At 38.1% G+C, this 13,595-nt stretch overlaps 1 protein-coding gene across 1 annotated transcript in view; it reads right to left on the bottom strand.

Moving 5' to 3' along the window:
* Positions 1–13,370, bottom strand: part of LOC107717845 (uncharacterized) — an 18,319-nt gene extending 4,949 nt beyond the window's left edge. Inside the window, exons 1-8 of the mRNA XM_016524726.1 lie at positions 13,336–13,370; positions 10,503–10,611; positions 10,267–10,396; positions 8,203–8,318; positions 5,350–5,451; positions 1,377–1,463; positions 1,026–1,126; positions 892–952 (exon numbers count right to left, since the gene is read on the bottom strand). Of these exons, the coding sequence (XP_016380212.1) occupies positions 892–952; positions 1,026–1,126; positions 1,377–1,463; positions 5,350–5,451; positions 8,203–8,318; positions 10,267–10,396; positions 10,503–10,611; positions 13,336–13,370 (741 nt within the window). The remainder of the gene's footprint in view (positions 1–891; positions 953–1,025; positions 1,127–1,376; positions 1,464–5,349; positions 5,452–8,202; positions 8,319–10,266; positions 10,397–10,502; positions 10,612–13,335) is intronic.
* Between the last annotated feature and the right edge of the window lie 225 nt (positions 13,371–13,595).

Raw genomic sequence — 13,595 nt, 5'->3', positions numbered from 1 at the left:
AGGGAAAGTAAGGAAAGTAAATTTACGTCCGTACAGTAGAATGCAGAAGAAGAAATTTCAGCACACTTCAGAAAGACACACTTACTTTTATGGAAAGTAATGCGTTACTGTACTTTTGCGTTACTTTTTCAATCTGGACAGGGCTTGCTTGTTTGTTTTTAAAATAAAAAAGTTATATTTTTGGCAAATATAAAAGCCTTTTCACACCAAAAGTGAAATGAATAAGCCTCAGGCTGAAGGGAAAGTAAATTTACGTCCGTACAGTAGAATGCAGAAGAAGAAATTTCAGCACACTTCAGCAATAAAAAAAAGACACACAAATGTTTATCTAGAGTCATTTGTGCTTATTAGTATGGCTGGACTGGATCATCGAAGGTCAGAAGCAAAGACATTGCTTAATAGAATGGGATTAGTCTACTCTGAGAGTTAGTAGACATGTAGTTGCAAATTAATGAGAATTAGTTGACATGTAGTTGACATGTAGTTACAAAGTTACTTATAGTTAATAGAATGTCTAAAGTGGACTATCGAAATAAAGTGTAACCAAAAGGAACTTGCATTACTTATTTAAAAAAGTAACTCAGATAATCTATTGTAACTTAAAAAGTAATCCGTTACTTTACTAGTTACTTGAAAAAAGTAATCTGATTACGTACTTGTAATGCGTTACCCCCAACACTGTACACTACACTATACAGCTGGACGGAAAACCAAAACTGCGACATTCTCTTTGAAATCTTCTTTGAGATTCATGATGAAAGAAAACACAATGGTGTCCAAACAACAAGAGGGTAAATAAACGTCATTTTGGGTAAACTACACTTAAGTTCACTTCACTTAAAGAAGTTCAAGTTTTTAGAGCTGAAGAAGCGTGTGTTGTGTATCACTCACCAATTCTTTAATGCTGAACCCATCTGTGCATTGCAGACTGAGTCCATTTTTTGCCATAATTCTAAAGAGATATAAAATTAATATCAGTTTTCCATTCATTTCAATTAGATTCCAGACATTGTCAAATTATTCACCTCTGAGTGTCAGCCATATGAGAGAGCGAGAGGTTGTGCATTAATCTCGTTTTGTGTTTAATGTCAATGGTCTTTGACCAGATCGGTGGCTCATAGCTTCTCTGTTATGATGAAAACAGAGAAACAACAACAGTTCTGAAAATACAAAACCAAACCCTTCTTTCAAGAAAAAGCATTCATCTCCATGACAAAACTTCAGATTCACCATTTCATGAACACATAATCCAAACATGTGCAACTGGTAGCACTACTTGTATCGGTTTCCCGCTGGAGAGCTTTAGATAAAGGTCTCTGCTAACTAAATTAATTGAATTAATGTGAACGTAGGATGATAAAATGTCCTAAAGGTACCATAAGAAGCATCTTGGAGCTGACTTCTTCCAGGAAGGTGGACCGCAGACTGGAAAATTTAGGCACTTTGAGCTCCCGAGTGAAAATCTATAAAGACAAAATGTACTATATGTATTGTTTGGTCTAAAGGCTGGCTTAGGTGTTTTATTATTATTATTAAATAATTTTACACATAATATTTTTTCTTTATGAAAATGTATATAACAGCTTTTATATTTTAGGAAGGGGATCAACATATTTGGTACACCATTCTGATATCTAACACCCATGTTTCACAATCCAATCAATTCTCTGTGGATAAAATCCTGTCCTCTTTTTTCCCTTATGGAATGTGTTGTTCCCTTGGCGTTACATCGAATTATGCAACATAAGAAGGGTGTGAACAGTGTTTTGTGTATTCCTTCATTGGTGATTATTTGTCACTTCCATGGGTTATATCATGACAGTGGGATGGATCAGTCAGAAGACAGAGGTGACAGCACTAGTGTCATCTCTCACAGTTGCTGTGTAACTCTGTGCACCTCACAATCTTTCAGGCCACGCAGTGTGTCGGCTCACACCCTGAGGTGACAGGGTGTGAGTGAGGGAACCATCTGAGACAGCTGAACTGTTGATATACTGTAGGTGCTTATTCGCACGTCACTATATGAATGGTGTTAGGTGGGCCTCACCTCTACAGCTTCTGCACAGCAGCAACAACTGCAGTGGTAAAGCCCTGTTTATATGCAAGCACACTGTAATGTGAGTGGGGAACAGGTGTAACACTGTGTAAAAACCCTGTAGAATGAAGTGAGAATGACGTTAGATCACACCAAACTGTTTACATAAGAATTAATGTCTGATTTAACATGCCTTAACTATTTCAGTCCAAAATTGGCTATCCCACAAACTTTTCTTTCCCTCCCTGGGCAAAAAACCTTTTAAATATATGGTAAATAATATATAAAAATAAAAACAGGGCAGTCAATGAAAAATATTTTTCAAACTTTTTTCAATGCTAAAATATATTACAAAAATTTGCTGGGGTGTTCTGGGTGTTTACTTACCCAAGTGAAAATATTTTTATGTCTCCCAGCTATCGGTCAGATTAAATGTTTTGCTTTAAAAAATTAAATACGGTAATACTTTAACACATATTCACGATTAACGAATAGCTTTCCCTCAATAAACTCCTAATTTGCTGCTTATTAATAGTTAGTAAGGTAGTTGTTAAGTTTAGGTATGGTGTAGGATTAAGGGATCTAAAATATGGTCATGCAGAATAAGGCATTAATAGTGCTTTATAAGTTTTAATAAACAGCCAATATGCTAGTAATATGCATGCTAATAAGCAACTGGTTAATAGTGAGAATTGGTCCTTTAAATCAAGTGTTACCTGAAAGACTTATTCTTTAATGCAGTCAAGTATTCAGCCCAAAGGCTAATATGTGTAAAACGGAAACATTTTCTCATGCAAGTGTAATTGAGAGAAGATATGTCTTCAAGTGTAATTGAGAGATGTTTGGATATTTTCTAAAGGCCTATATGTGCAGTGTCTGTCCACGTCATAGATGTCTAGAACCTGTCTCCAAGGTGGATCTGACTGTTTTCTTGTGTGTTGCAGCTGTAAGTGGGACTCAGGGCTAAGTAATACTCCTGACTGCTGGCTCTTCCCAACTCTGTCTGCCCGATGTTTGTCATCCCACTCCCTCCTCCAAACCCATGCTCTGTTTGCACACGTCCACAATGACAGGGAGGTGTGAGAAAAACGAACCATTCGTGTCTTTCTACAGGTTTGACTCTCATCTCAGCTTCAATGCTCGTACTCTTCATCCTCCTCTCTCACCTCCATGCGGTCTGGAATCTGGCAACGACTGGTGTCTTGCAGTCAACTACTTTAACACCAGTTTTCATATAGCAGGCAACCCAAAAATCCATAATATCCCCAAGATTTTCAGTAAAAATGTTTGACTGCAAACAACTCTATTGTCACAGATATATTCAATTGGACTCTATTTTACTTTGTACTTTTTCCCTGCCTGAGTTTGTTGCCATAGTGACCTAGTTAAGTTAATCATTCCTCGTCTACACTATGACTCTGTGTGAGTAAGCTAATTCTGTGTTCCTGATTAAGATTAAAGACTTTTGATTCTTCCTCTTCGTCTTTGTGCGTGTTTCTGACTACAAGTTGACATCTATAGTTTTACTATAGTTTTCAGTTAAATAACATCCACCAGTCCTTCAGCCTGTTTGGCTTTTTTTCTGCCAAAATGGACTTCAAATATCCTAAAGAGTTCTACTTAAGCAATGTTCACTTGAGTTGAGTATGTTTAGCATCTATTAAAAACATTCCAATTAATTAAGTCTTCTACAAATTTGTACTTGACTTGACAGTCCCAACACTTTTATATAGTTTCTTTATTGGATCTTTGAGGTGAGCAAATGTCACTAGAAGGCCGTGGTCATTAACACCATTGTTAGTGTGTCGAACTCTTATGCTGGCAATAATCAATTTGTTCCCCATGTAGAACACGTTACAGTGGTGCCGTGACCCGGATGAGAGTGAGGTTTAGAGGTGTGAGTATAACAGGCCAGCTGGTACAAGATTGTGCAGGTAACCCTCACTCCCCTGGATTTATCAGGTGCACTAGCGACTGACGCTAAAAAAATCAGCAGTCATTAGTGTTGTTGTTAGTGTGCCCAACTCCCATGCTGGCAATAATCAGTTTGTTCCTCAAGCAGAACTGGTTACAGTGGTGCCGTGACCCGGATGAGAGTGAGGTTTAGAGGTGTGAGTATAAAAGGCCAGCTGGTACAAGATTGTGCAGGTAACCCTCACTGCAGGGTTCAAGAGGTCCACTAGTGACTGACACTAAAAAATCTACAGTCTTTAGTGCTGTTGTTAGTGTGCCCAACTCCCATGCTGGCAATAATCAGTTTGTTCCTCAAGCAGAACTGGTTACAGTGGTGCCGTGACCCGGATGAGAGTGAGGTTTAGAGGTGTGAGTATAACAGGCCAGCTGGTACAAGATTGTGCAGGTAACCCTCACTCCCCTGGATTCATCAGGTGCACTAGCCACTGACGCTAAAAAAATCAGCAGTCATTAGTGTTGTTGTTAGTGTGCCCAACTCCCATGCTGGCAATCGTCAATTGGAAGAAGAACCATTTACAGTGGTGCCATGACCCAGATGAGAGGTTTAGATGCATGATTGTAATGGAGGCCAGCTGATACAAGATAGTTGTGCAGGTAAACCTAATTCAATTAATATAATTTAAATTAGATGCCAGACATTGTCAAATTTCTTACCTTTGTGTGTCAGCCATATAAAAGAGTGAGAGGTTGTGCATTAATCTCATTTTATGTTTAATGTCAATGGTCTTTGACCTGATCGGTGGCTCATGGCTTCTCTTTTGTGCAGGTAATCCTCATACGCCCAGGTTCAAGAGGTGCACTAGCAACTAATGCTAGAGACTGCTTCCTTAGTGCATCTGACTCCCATGCTGGCTGTCATTGGTTCAAGCACCACTCAGAGCGGACCGAGCGGAATGGATTATATTACAAACTAGTGAAATAGATTAATTCAGAATGTAAACAGAAAGTATACCATTCACAACTACACTGAGCAGTGTAGAAGTTACTTAAAGTATTTAGAACAAACCATATAATCAGAACATTAAGTAATGAAATCAGTGCTGTCAAGCAAACACTGTAAAGATTTTTTTTTTTCTGAGGAGCTTAAACATTTTTCTTATAAAGGCCTTTTAGTTATAATTGAAATCTTTTTTTCCCCTTTTTTTTGGAAAAAGAAGAAAAAATCTAGAATTCTTTTTACAATATGAATTCTTATTTTAGAAGTTCACTTATAAGTCACTTGCCTATATAAGTGTAGGTGAATGTGAGGGTTATGTATGTTTGTGTGTGAGACTGCTGCAGGTATGTTTGCCTCCCTGTGTTGCTTACTGAGTTCAGAGACACTGTGGTTTGACACTTACCTCAGGAAACATGAGCTCAGTTTCGTCTTGTCCCCAGCTCTGTTTGCCCTGCTGTTGGAAAGTGTTCACCCCTCCTTCATTCCCTCTTAGTGAGACTGGCATCTGTGAAAAAAAGTAGACATTACAGTAACACTTCAGATTAGAGAACACAAATTCACTAAGAGTTTTCCCTCAATAAACTCCTAAGTTGCTGCTTATTAATATTTAGGGTTACACTTTATTTCGATAGTCCACTTTAGACATTCTACTAACTATAAGTAACTTTGTAACTACATGTCAACTAATTCTCATTAATTTGCAACTACATGTCTACTAACTCTCAGAGTAGACTGTTAGGGTAGGTTTAGGGTTACTAGAATAATTTGACAAAGAAAGTGTTAGAAGATATTAAGCAGACAGTCTACTAATACTCTACTAACTGCTAGTTGACATGTAGTTGCAAAGTTACTTACTGTTAATAGAATGTCTAAAGTGGACTATCGAAATAAAGTGTTACCATATTTAGTAAGGTAGTTGTTAAGTTTAGGTGTGGGGTAGGATTAAGGGATCTAAAATATGGTCATGCAGAATAAGGCATTAATTAATATGTGCTTTATAAGTACTAATAAACAGCCAATATGCTAATAATATGCATGCTAATAAGCAACTAGCTAATAGTGAGAACTGGTTCTTAAAATAAAGTGTTGCCGACATTACAAACAGACAACATTTTATCATTTGTATTATTTAGTTTTCAGAAAGTTAGACTAATAAGCTTGGGTTGAACACTCTCAACTGCAGTACTTAAGTTCATAAACTTCCCTCGTGTCATTCCAAACCTGTGCAACATTCTTTTTCTCAGAAAACAAAAAAAATATTTTGAAGAATGTTTCATTTGTTTTACCCGATTAAAGTCAGTGAACCCTTATGACTTTCATTGTATGTACAAAAAGCAATGAAACTTTTTTTACAAAATATCTTTTTTGTGTGTTCCACAGAAGAAAGAAATTCATACAGGTTTGGAACGACATGAAGGTGAGTAAGTTATTTGTCATTTTTGGGGTGAACTATTCTTTTAAGTTTGTGTTATTGAGAATGGACACAACGAACACAATGCCTTGACAAGACTTTGCTTTTCGACTTTTCTCTGATTGAGCTAGATCTCCACCTTCTTCCCACTTTGCAACATGGCCAAGCCTGAGCGATACGTGAGAGCAACCAATGGAGTGAGCGGAGGGTTGTTAATATATTCCTAATGATGTGCTACTTCTCAAGAAGAGCCTCAGACACAGCCCAGCTCACACCCGATAACACTGCACACCCGGGTGAGGACACACTTTGTCTGCTGGGTGCAAACTGGCCCTCCAGAGCGCTGCAGTGTAGGACAGCGTTTCCTCACAGCACTGTGTTGCAGCTAACAGACATGTAACAAGCCTGTACACCGGCAGAGAGAATGAGAGTAAAATTCATTTGTGTAGGAAATGAAGATTATGTTGATGAGTGGTTTTAGCTATGGGAAGAGCCCACTAACGTTGGGTACAAAATAAATATTCTGGGGAAAATAATAATAATAATAAACTTGGGTGTGTAAGTGGACAAAGATGTGTGAACAGTTTGTTCCGTATTTTTCTCCTTTCAACTCAGTGATGATGGAGCAATGTTCCTCAGACAGATTTGACTGTACATCCTGAAAATAAAAAGGTGTGAAATTCAACATGGCAGATAGATATTGTGACTCAGTATCTCTCATAGTAACCAAACAATCTGAGGTAAATATAAAAAAGAAATAGACTCAAGTGTGTAATTTATAGATCTCAAATATCTCTATTTCTGGGCTCAGCTGTGATTATTGTGTCTGTGAAGTTTGGCAAGCTGTAACCAGCCAACCACAGAGAACTTAGTAACAGTGTCCCAGGGGAAAACCTTATTGCTCAGAGGCTGCTCTTTCATTGCTCAGAAGATGTTACAGAGTTCTCCGTTAAAATGCCTTAGGTGAAATTCAGATAGAAACTAATTAGACAAATGTTGGTGATTAGTACAGCTCAGATAATTTAGTCTTGGACGAATGTGTTGAGAAATGTTTGATTTCATATTGAAAACACTCAATAACTGACTTGGCAAACCTGACCATGTTTGAGATATTGTTGAAAATCTGCAGGATACAAAAATATAAGATTTCTACGATCATTTCCTTAGGAGACAAATCTAAAACTTCAGCTTATCTGAGATATTCTTCTCCTTATGTTGTTCTGGGTGGTTGCTAGCTAGATCACTCGCTAGACAGACGCTTGCGACTGATCTATCTATCTATCTACCTCTCTATCTATCTATCTAGATAGATAGATAGATAGATAGATATAGAGAGAGAGAGACTTTTTCTTTATTCTGGGAAAGGTTGTTTAAGGTCCAGAGAGCTCTTTTCCAAACAGTTTAACTCATTCCCTGACCTCCGGCATCATGTGACATCCCAGGCCAAATTGGTCAGTCTCTTTTGTGTGTGAAATAAATTAGACATTCTCCCCTGGGTGATGTTTGTCCATGATGTGCTGACTGAAGGAGATTCTCCTCCACCACTGAGAGGGAGGGGGTCCTGTTCGGTTATCTCACTGCTACGTGAACAATCAATTCTCTTTTCAACTGGCTTCCAGCAGACTGTGTGTTTGTGTTAGGCCAGCAGGGCAAACAGCATGGGGAGAAAGGACAATTGCAGGCCTTTTCAACCCCGGCAGCATTTTAAACAGTCTAAATAGAAGTTTTTTTATTTTTTTTGCATTTCATTAGCTAAAATGAACTGACTTGGTTTTTGTAAGAATAAGTAGCTTAGAAATATAAAGGCAACTCATCCTGTGACCGATTGAATGAGCATAAACGTACATGTTTGTGCTGTGCTGTGGAGTCATCAGGTGTGATCTGAAGTTTCGGGAGAGACCCGTATTTCTGTTTCAGCAGGTCCCCAAGAGTAACATCTGAGCTGGGATTACTGCTGTGTTCTGCCAGCATGAAATGACAATGACAACGAATGAGAATCCAAAATTTTCCAGATTTAAATTGGAGAATGAAAAATTGTGTTAGAGTTGGTAAGTTTGATTAATTTCCATGAATCAGTACAAACATTCATTTGCAATGGATTCATCCACAACTCTGATTCAATGTTTTGTTTAGTCATCGCTTTCTCTCTCTCTCTTTCTCTCTCTCTCTCTCAAAAAGAAGTAAAATACATAGCAATAAACAGAAATATTCACATATTTTTACTATGTATTGTTACATTAGCACATATATATGGAAATTATTACATTATTAACATTACCAACACACACACACACACACACACAAACCTTCTAATACCATGGCAATCCGTGTATCATTCGATCATTCGTTTTTTGATTTAATATTGAAAGTAGAAAAATGAGAAAACGGCTCCTTTTTTCATTTTTTTCCAAAAAACGAAAAACGAGAATTCAGCTTAAATTTTCGTTTTTCGTTCATGGGTGGAAAAATGAATAAACAGCTTGAATATTCGATTTCTACACGTGGGAATTAAACGCCCCTTTCTGCTGATTGGTCAGCCGAAGATCAAACCGTGCCTTCATCAGTTCTTCTGCAGAATCACGCAGCAGAATAATAGTCCTCCACTGCTGCAGTTGTACGGATTAATAACCCATTTTATCAATTTCATATTTTTCTCATCAAACAGACCAATGAATAGCTCGACACAACTCGTACCGGGGCAGAGTCTAGACAGGGCTTTCTTCTGTGTAGATATAAATTCTATTCTTTGCATCAGCTGGGCATGGCAGGGTATGATATGACAGCTGTCATAGCCTACCCTGCTCACCCAGTAAGTCTGTTTGTTTAATTAAGAAATAAATTAAAAAATATATTTATAAATAAATAAATATTTTAAACACTAAGACAAAAAGGAAAGAATAATAAATTGGCTTGGGTATATACAGGCCTATAATGTTCAGGCAAGAACTGTCATTTTGACTGACAACCGGAGAACAACAGATATGAAGGTATACTGAGGGTTTGGTGAGAAACAAATGGAGATGGCAAGTTATTATATTTTATGAAAATCTTGCGTTGCAGTGCGAGTGCGCAGCAGCTCACGCCGCGCACAAGTGCATATCCTTTTGAGATATCAATTATAATCAATTTTAATAAAACACAAGACTACATTATATAACTCTAACAGCAGGCTGTTTAATATCTGTTGTTCTCCGGTTGTCAGTCAGAATGACAGTTCTTGCGTGAACATAGGTCAACCCAAGCCAATTTATTATTCTTTCCTTTTTGTCTTAGTGTTTAAAATATTTATTTTGAAACAAATTAATTAATTAATTTCTTAATTAAACAAACAAACAGACTTACTGGGTGAGCAGGGTAGGCTATGACAGCTGTCATATCCTGCCATGCCCAGCTGATGCAAAAAATAGAATTTATATCTACACAGAAGAAAGCCCTGTCTAGACTCTGCCCCGGTATGAGTTGTGTCGAGCTATTCATTAGTCTGTTTGAAAAATATGAAATTGATAAAATGGGTTATTAATCCGTACAACTGCAGCAGTGGAGGACTATTATTCTGCTGCGTGATACTGCAGAAGAACTGATGAAGGCACGGTTTGATCTTCGGCTGACCAATCAGCAGAGAGGGGCGTTTAATTCCCGCCCACATGTAGAAATCGAATATTCAAGCTGTTTATTCATTTTTCCACCCATGAACGAAAAACAAATTTTTTGTTGGAAAAAAACAAAAAAACGAAAAAGGAGCCGTTTTCTCATTTTTCTACTTTCAATATTAAATAAAAAAACGAATGATCCACAGGATTCATGGCACACTTACTTTTTAATTTTTGATATCTTAAACAGGTTTTACCTTCTGTGAATTGATAGCTGATTCAGTGTGAAAACAGCACTGCTCATAGCATCAGCTCTCACCCATTGCTTGTAGTTGCTTCTCAAGTTGACATGTGCTTCTCTGTTGTTCTGTCCAGACCCTGAACACCTCCTGTTCCCTGCGGCTCTGAAGAAACCCGAGTCGTTTCAGCCGTTTCTGCAGTTCCAGAACCTCATGTAGGCCAGATTAGAGATGATTAATCATGTGCATTTTACTAATCACATAAAGTCCTAGTAAATATCAACAGAGAGAGAAAGCTAGGTATAGCTGGTCTCACCAGGTAGTAGTGTGTTTTAGGAAGACACCTCAAGTATGCATCATCGTGTGTGAGGGTTGATCTGGTGGCCCTCTGAATGGTCACAAGCTTCTGTGACAGAAGGAATAAACTGAGGATGCAAAGAGGATCTCTAACTATTGATTACAGCCTCTTATATCTCGACAAATCAAGGCACAGCTTGAAACACTGAGGAACAGGTTCAGATCTTGAAATATTTGAGATCTCACTTGAGGTTTTTCTTTCCATTCTGAGGGTCCCGCAAGGACCGCTGTCTTAGTATGGCTGGGAACCCCCAGCGTACAAAATGAATGAGAAGTAAACATGCAACCACAGGAAGCCATTAACTGCAATAGGGACCAATTAGGCCCCAGCAGGTGTCCACGACTCAGCCTGCTTTGGTCCCGGCTCAACATCATGAAGTCTGGACAAAGTTTTTGGCCTGAGCTGAGGAAACAACAGGGCAGTTTCATTTGCTCAGCAATTTGTACCAAAGGTTTCCTACTGGCAGCCCATAAAGTCCTTTATAGCTCAACCTTTGTCCTCCCCTCCAGTGCTGGTCATTAGAGGACACAATTACAGCCCGCTGAAGAAGACTTGCTTTTATAGGAGGAGATTGATCAGCCAAAGACCCCTCCCCCACATCCTTAGCCCCCAGTCTCTACCTATTATTGTCTTCAACCCAGACGGCCAAAAATCAAAGTCAATCGCAAGTCCACACCAACTGCTTCCCCCATATTACAACGACAGGCTTCCTCAATCCTCCGGACTTCAGTAACACTTCAAAGTGTCAGTTGGAGACACATCTACTGTCCTGCAAAGAGTTACACTACAGCGCAATTGACATTGCATGGACATCTAGATTCATTTTTGCTGAAGAGATGCTTGCCATTCACCTTTAATGCTGTTTTGTACATGTAGCCTAAATTCACTTCAGCAAGACCAGAGGAATTTTTTTTTGGAGAGGATTTGCCTAAATTCTGTTTTAGGAGGAATAAAAATACACAAAGAGACAATTTTTAACATACAGTAAGAGTGGTCACACTCAGTGTTGGGGGTGACGCATTACAAGTAACGCGAGTTACGTAAATAAGTAAAAAAGTAATGCAAGTTACTTTGTTTTCCCATGTATTCACTGACACCTCCCCTGTCCCAGTGTTGAGAGAAATCAGGAGTGAGGTGCAGAGGCACTTCCTTCAGCCTGAGGCATAATAATTTCACTTTTGTTGTGAAAGGGCCTTTACAATTTCCAAAAATATAACTTTAGGGCTTTTGTTATTAAAAAACAAATAAGCAAGCCCAGCCCAAAACAAAAAGTAATGCAAAAGTAACGTAATGCGTTACTTTCCATAAAGAGCAACTAAGTAACGCAATTAGTTTCTTTTTTAAGGAGTAACGAAATATTGTAATGCATTACTTTTAAAAGTAACTTTCAACAATGGTCACACTTTAGTTTAGGGACCAATTCTCACTACCAACAAACTATTAACTTATGAATAGTTAGTAAGGTAGTTATGTTGTTAGGTATGGAGTAGGATTAAGGGATCTAAAATCTGGTCATGTAGAATGAGGCATATAGACTAATAGACAGTCAATATGCTAGTTGTATGTATGCTATAAGCAACTTGTTAATAGCGAGAACTTAAAATAAAGTGTTACCGTAAGAGTAATTTATGCGGACAGAATAGGCCAGACCATTTGGTTTTGGGAGAATTTAGATGAGAAATGTATGAGGGTAAATGATCTCTGACTTTTGCAGACTTTTCGGTGTCTTGGCAAATTTGAACACAGTCTGAGACTTTGTTAAGATTTCTTCTGAAACTCTACAGGAGACACTTGTGAGACCACTAGGGTGTAAATGTCTCAATTTGATCTCATTTTAATCTCAGCGCTGTCTAGGAAAAACAACATAGATATTAAAGAGGGCTCACAAGTGATTTTTTCTTTCCTTTTGGAGTTTAGCAAGGTTAGGACAACACATTTTTCAGGGCTATACACTAAGTGGAAGTGTGTACTTGTATAATTGCCGATGCAGTTGCTGGTAAGGCTGCAGTGGAACACTGTCATGAATATTTCAGCACAGAGACTTCCTCTCAAGCTCTGATCGAGTGAAAGGAAACGGTCAACTTTATTTGAAATGTTAATGGCTATCCCACTGATGTGGAAGATGTGTTTGTTACTCTACAGAAGGTGGTGTATGGATATGTGTATGTATACGTGTCGGGTGGATGTCCACAAGCTTATCTTGGACGTTACAGGAAGTTTGAGGCTGACTTGTGAGTTTGGTGTACAATATACACCTCTAAACAACATTCACAATAATAACCATGAACAAAGAAAGAAGAGAGAAGAGAGCTTCAATTTAACTAGACTGACTAAATAACTAGATGTCACCTTGTTTGTAAGGGAGACCAGTGTTTTTTGTTTTTTTTTAGGTAAAGGTCCAAATGCATAAAAGCATGTGTGTGTGTTTGTCCTCGCAGAGAGAGAAGGAAAAAAAAACATTGATATTCACCAAGTAGTTCTAAATGACCTAGTTCATCAAAATAATAAAATGTACGAAAACTTTAAGGGCTGTGAATAAAGCTACTTTAATCAATGTTTCCTTAACGACTATCCCTGGTCTCCCTTACCTACTTAAAAAATTATCAGCAAAACAGGAAAAATGCTTCCTTAAATATAAAGAGATCCAACCGAAAACACTGCAACACTTCCTCTGAAAGTTTTCTCAGCACTGCCGTCTACTGGAGAGATTCAGTACCACTATGCTTGTGGTTTGCTCTCTTTAATGAAGATAAATTAGTTATAATTAGTCATTGATTCCAGGAGGGTGTACCTGTTCTTTATGTCCTTCTCTAAGTTTGGAATCATGTTGCTTCATCTCTTGTCTTTGTCTTTGCACTTTTTCCCTCAGTAATGTAGCATGCTGGTATGAAAGCATGTCTTTCAAGCGCTGTAGTCTGTAGTATGTCTGTAGGTGGCGCTAGAATGTAAGAAAAAGACAACGAAAGCATCGGCGTGTGACAGAACAGAGCAAAAGACAACAATAATTGAATTTGTGAAACTGTTGTCAACTCTTTTATGCATACAGAATAG

This window comes from Sinocyclocheilus rhinocerous, unplaced genomic scaffold (genome assembly GCF_001515625.1).
Source record: "Sinocyclocheilus rhinocerous isolate Xijiao unplaced genomic scaffold, SAMN03320098_v1.1 scaffold780, whole genome shotgun sequence".
NCBI classification, from domain to species: Eukaryota; Metazoa; Chordata; class Actinopteri; order Cypriniformes; family Cyprinidae; genus Sinocyclocheilus; species Sinocyclocheilus rhinocerous.
This window is presented reverse-complemented; position numbering and strand designations above follow the sequence as displayed.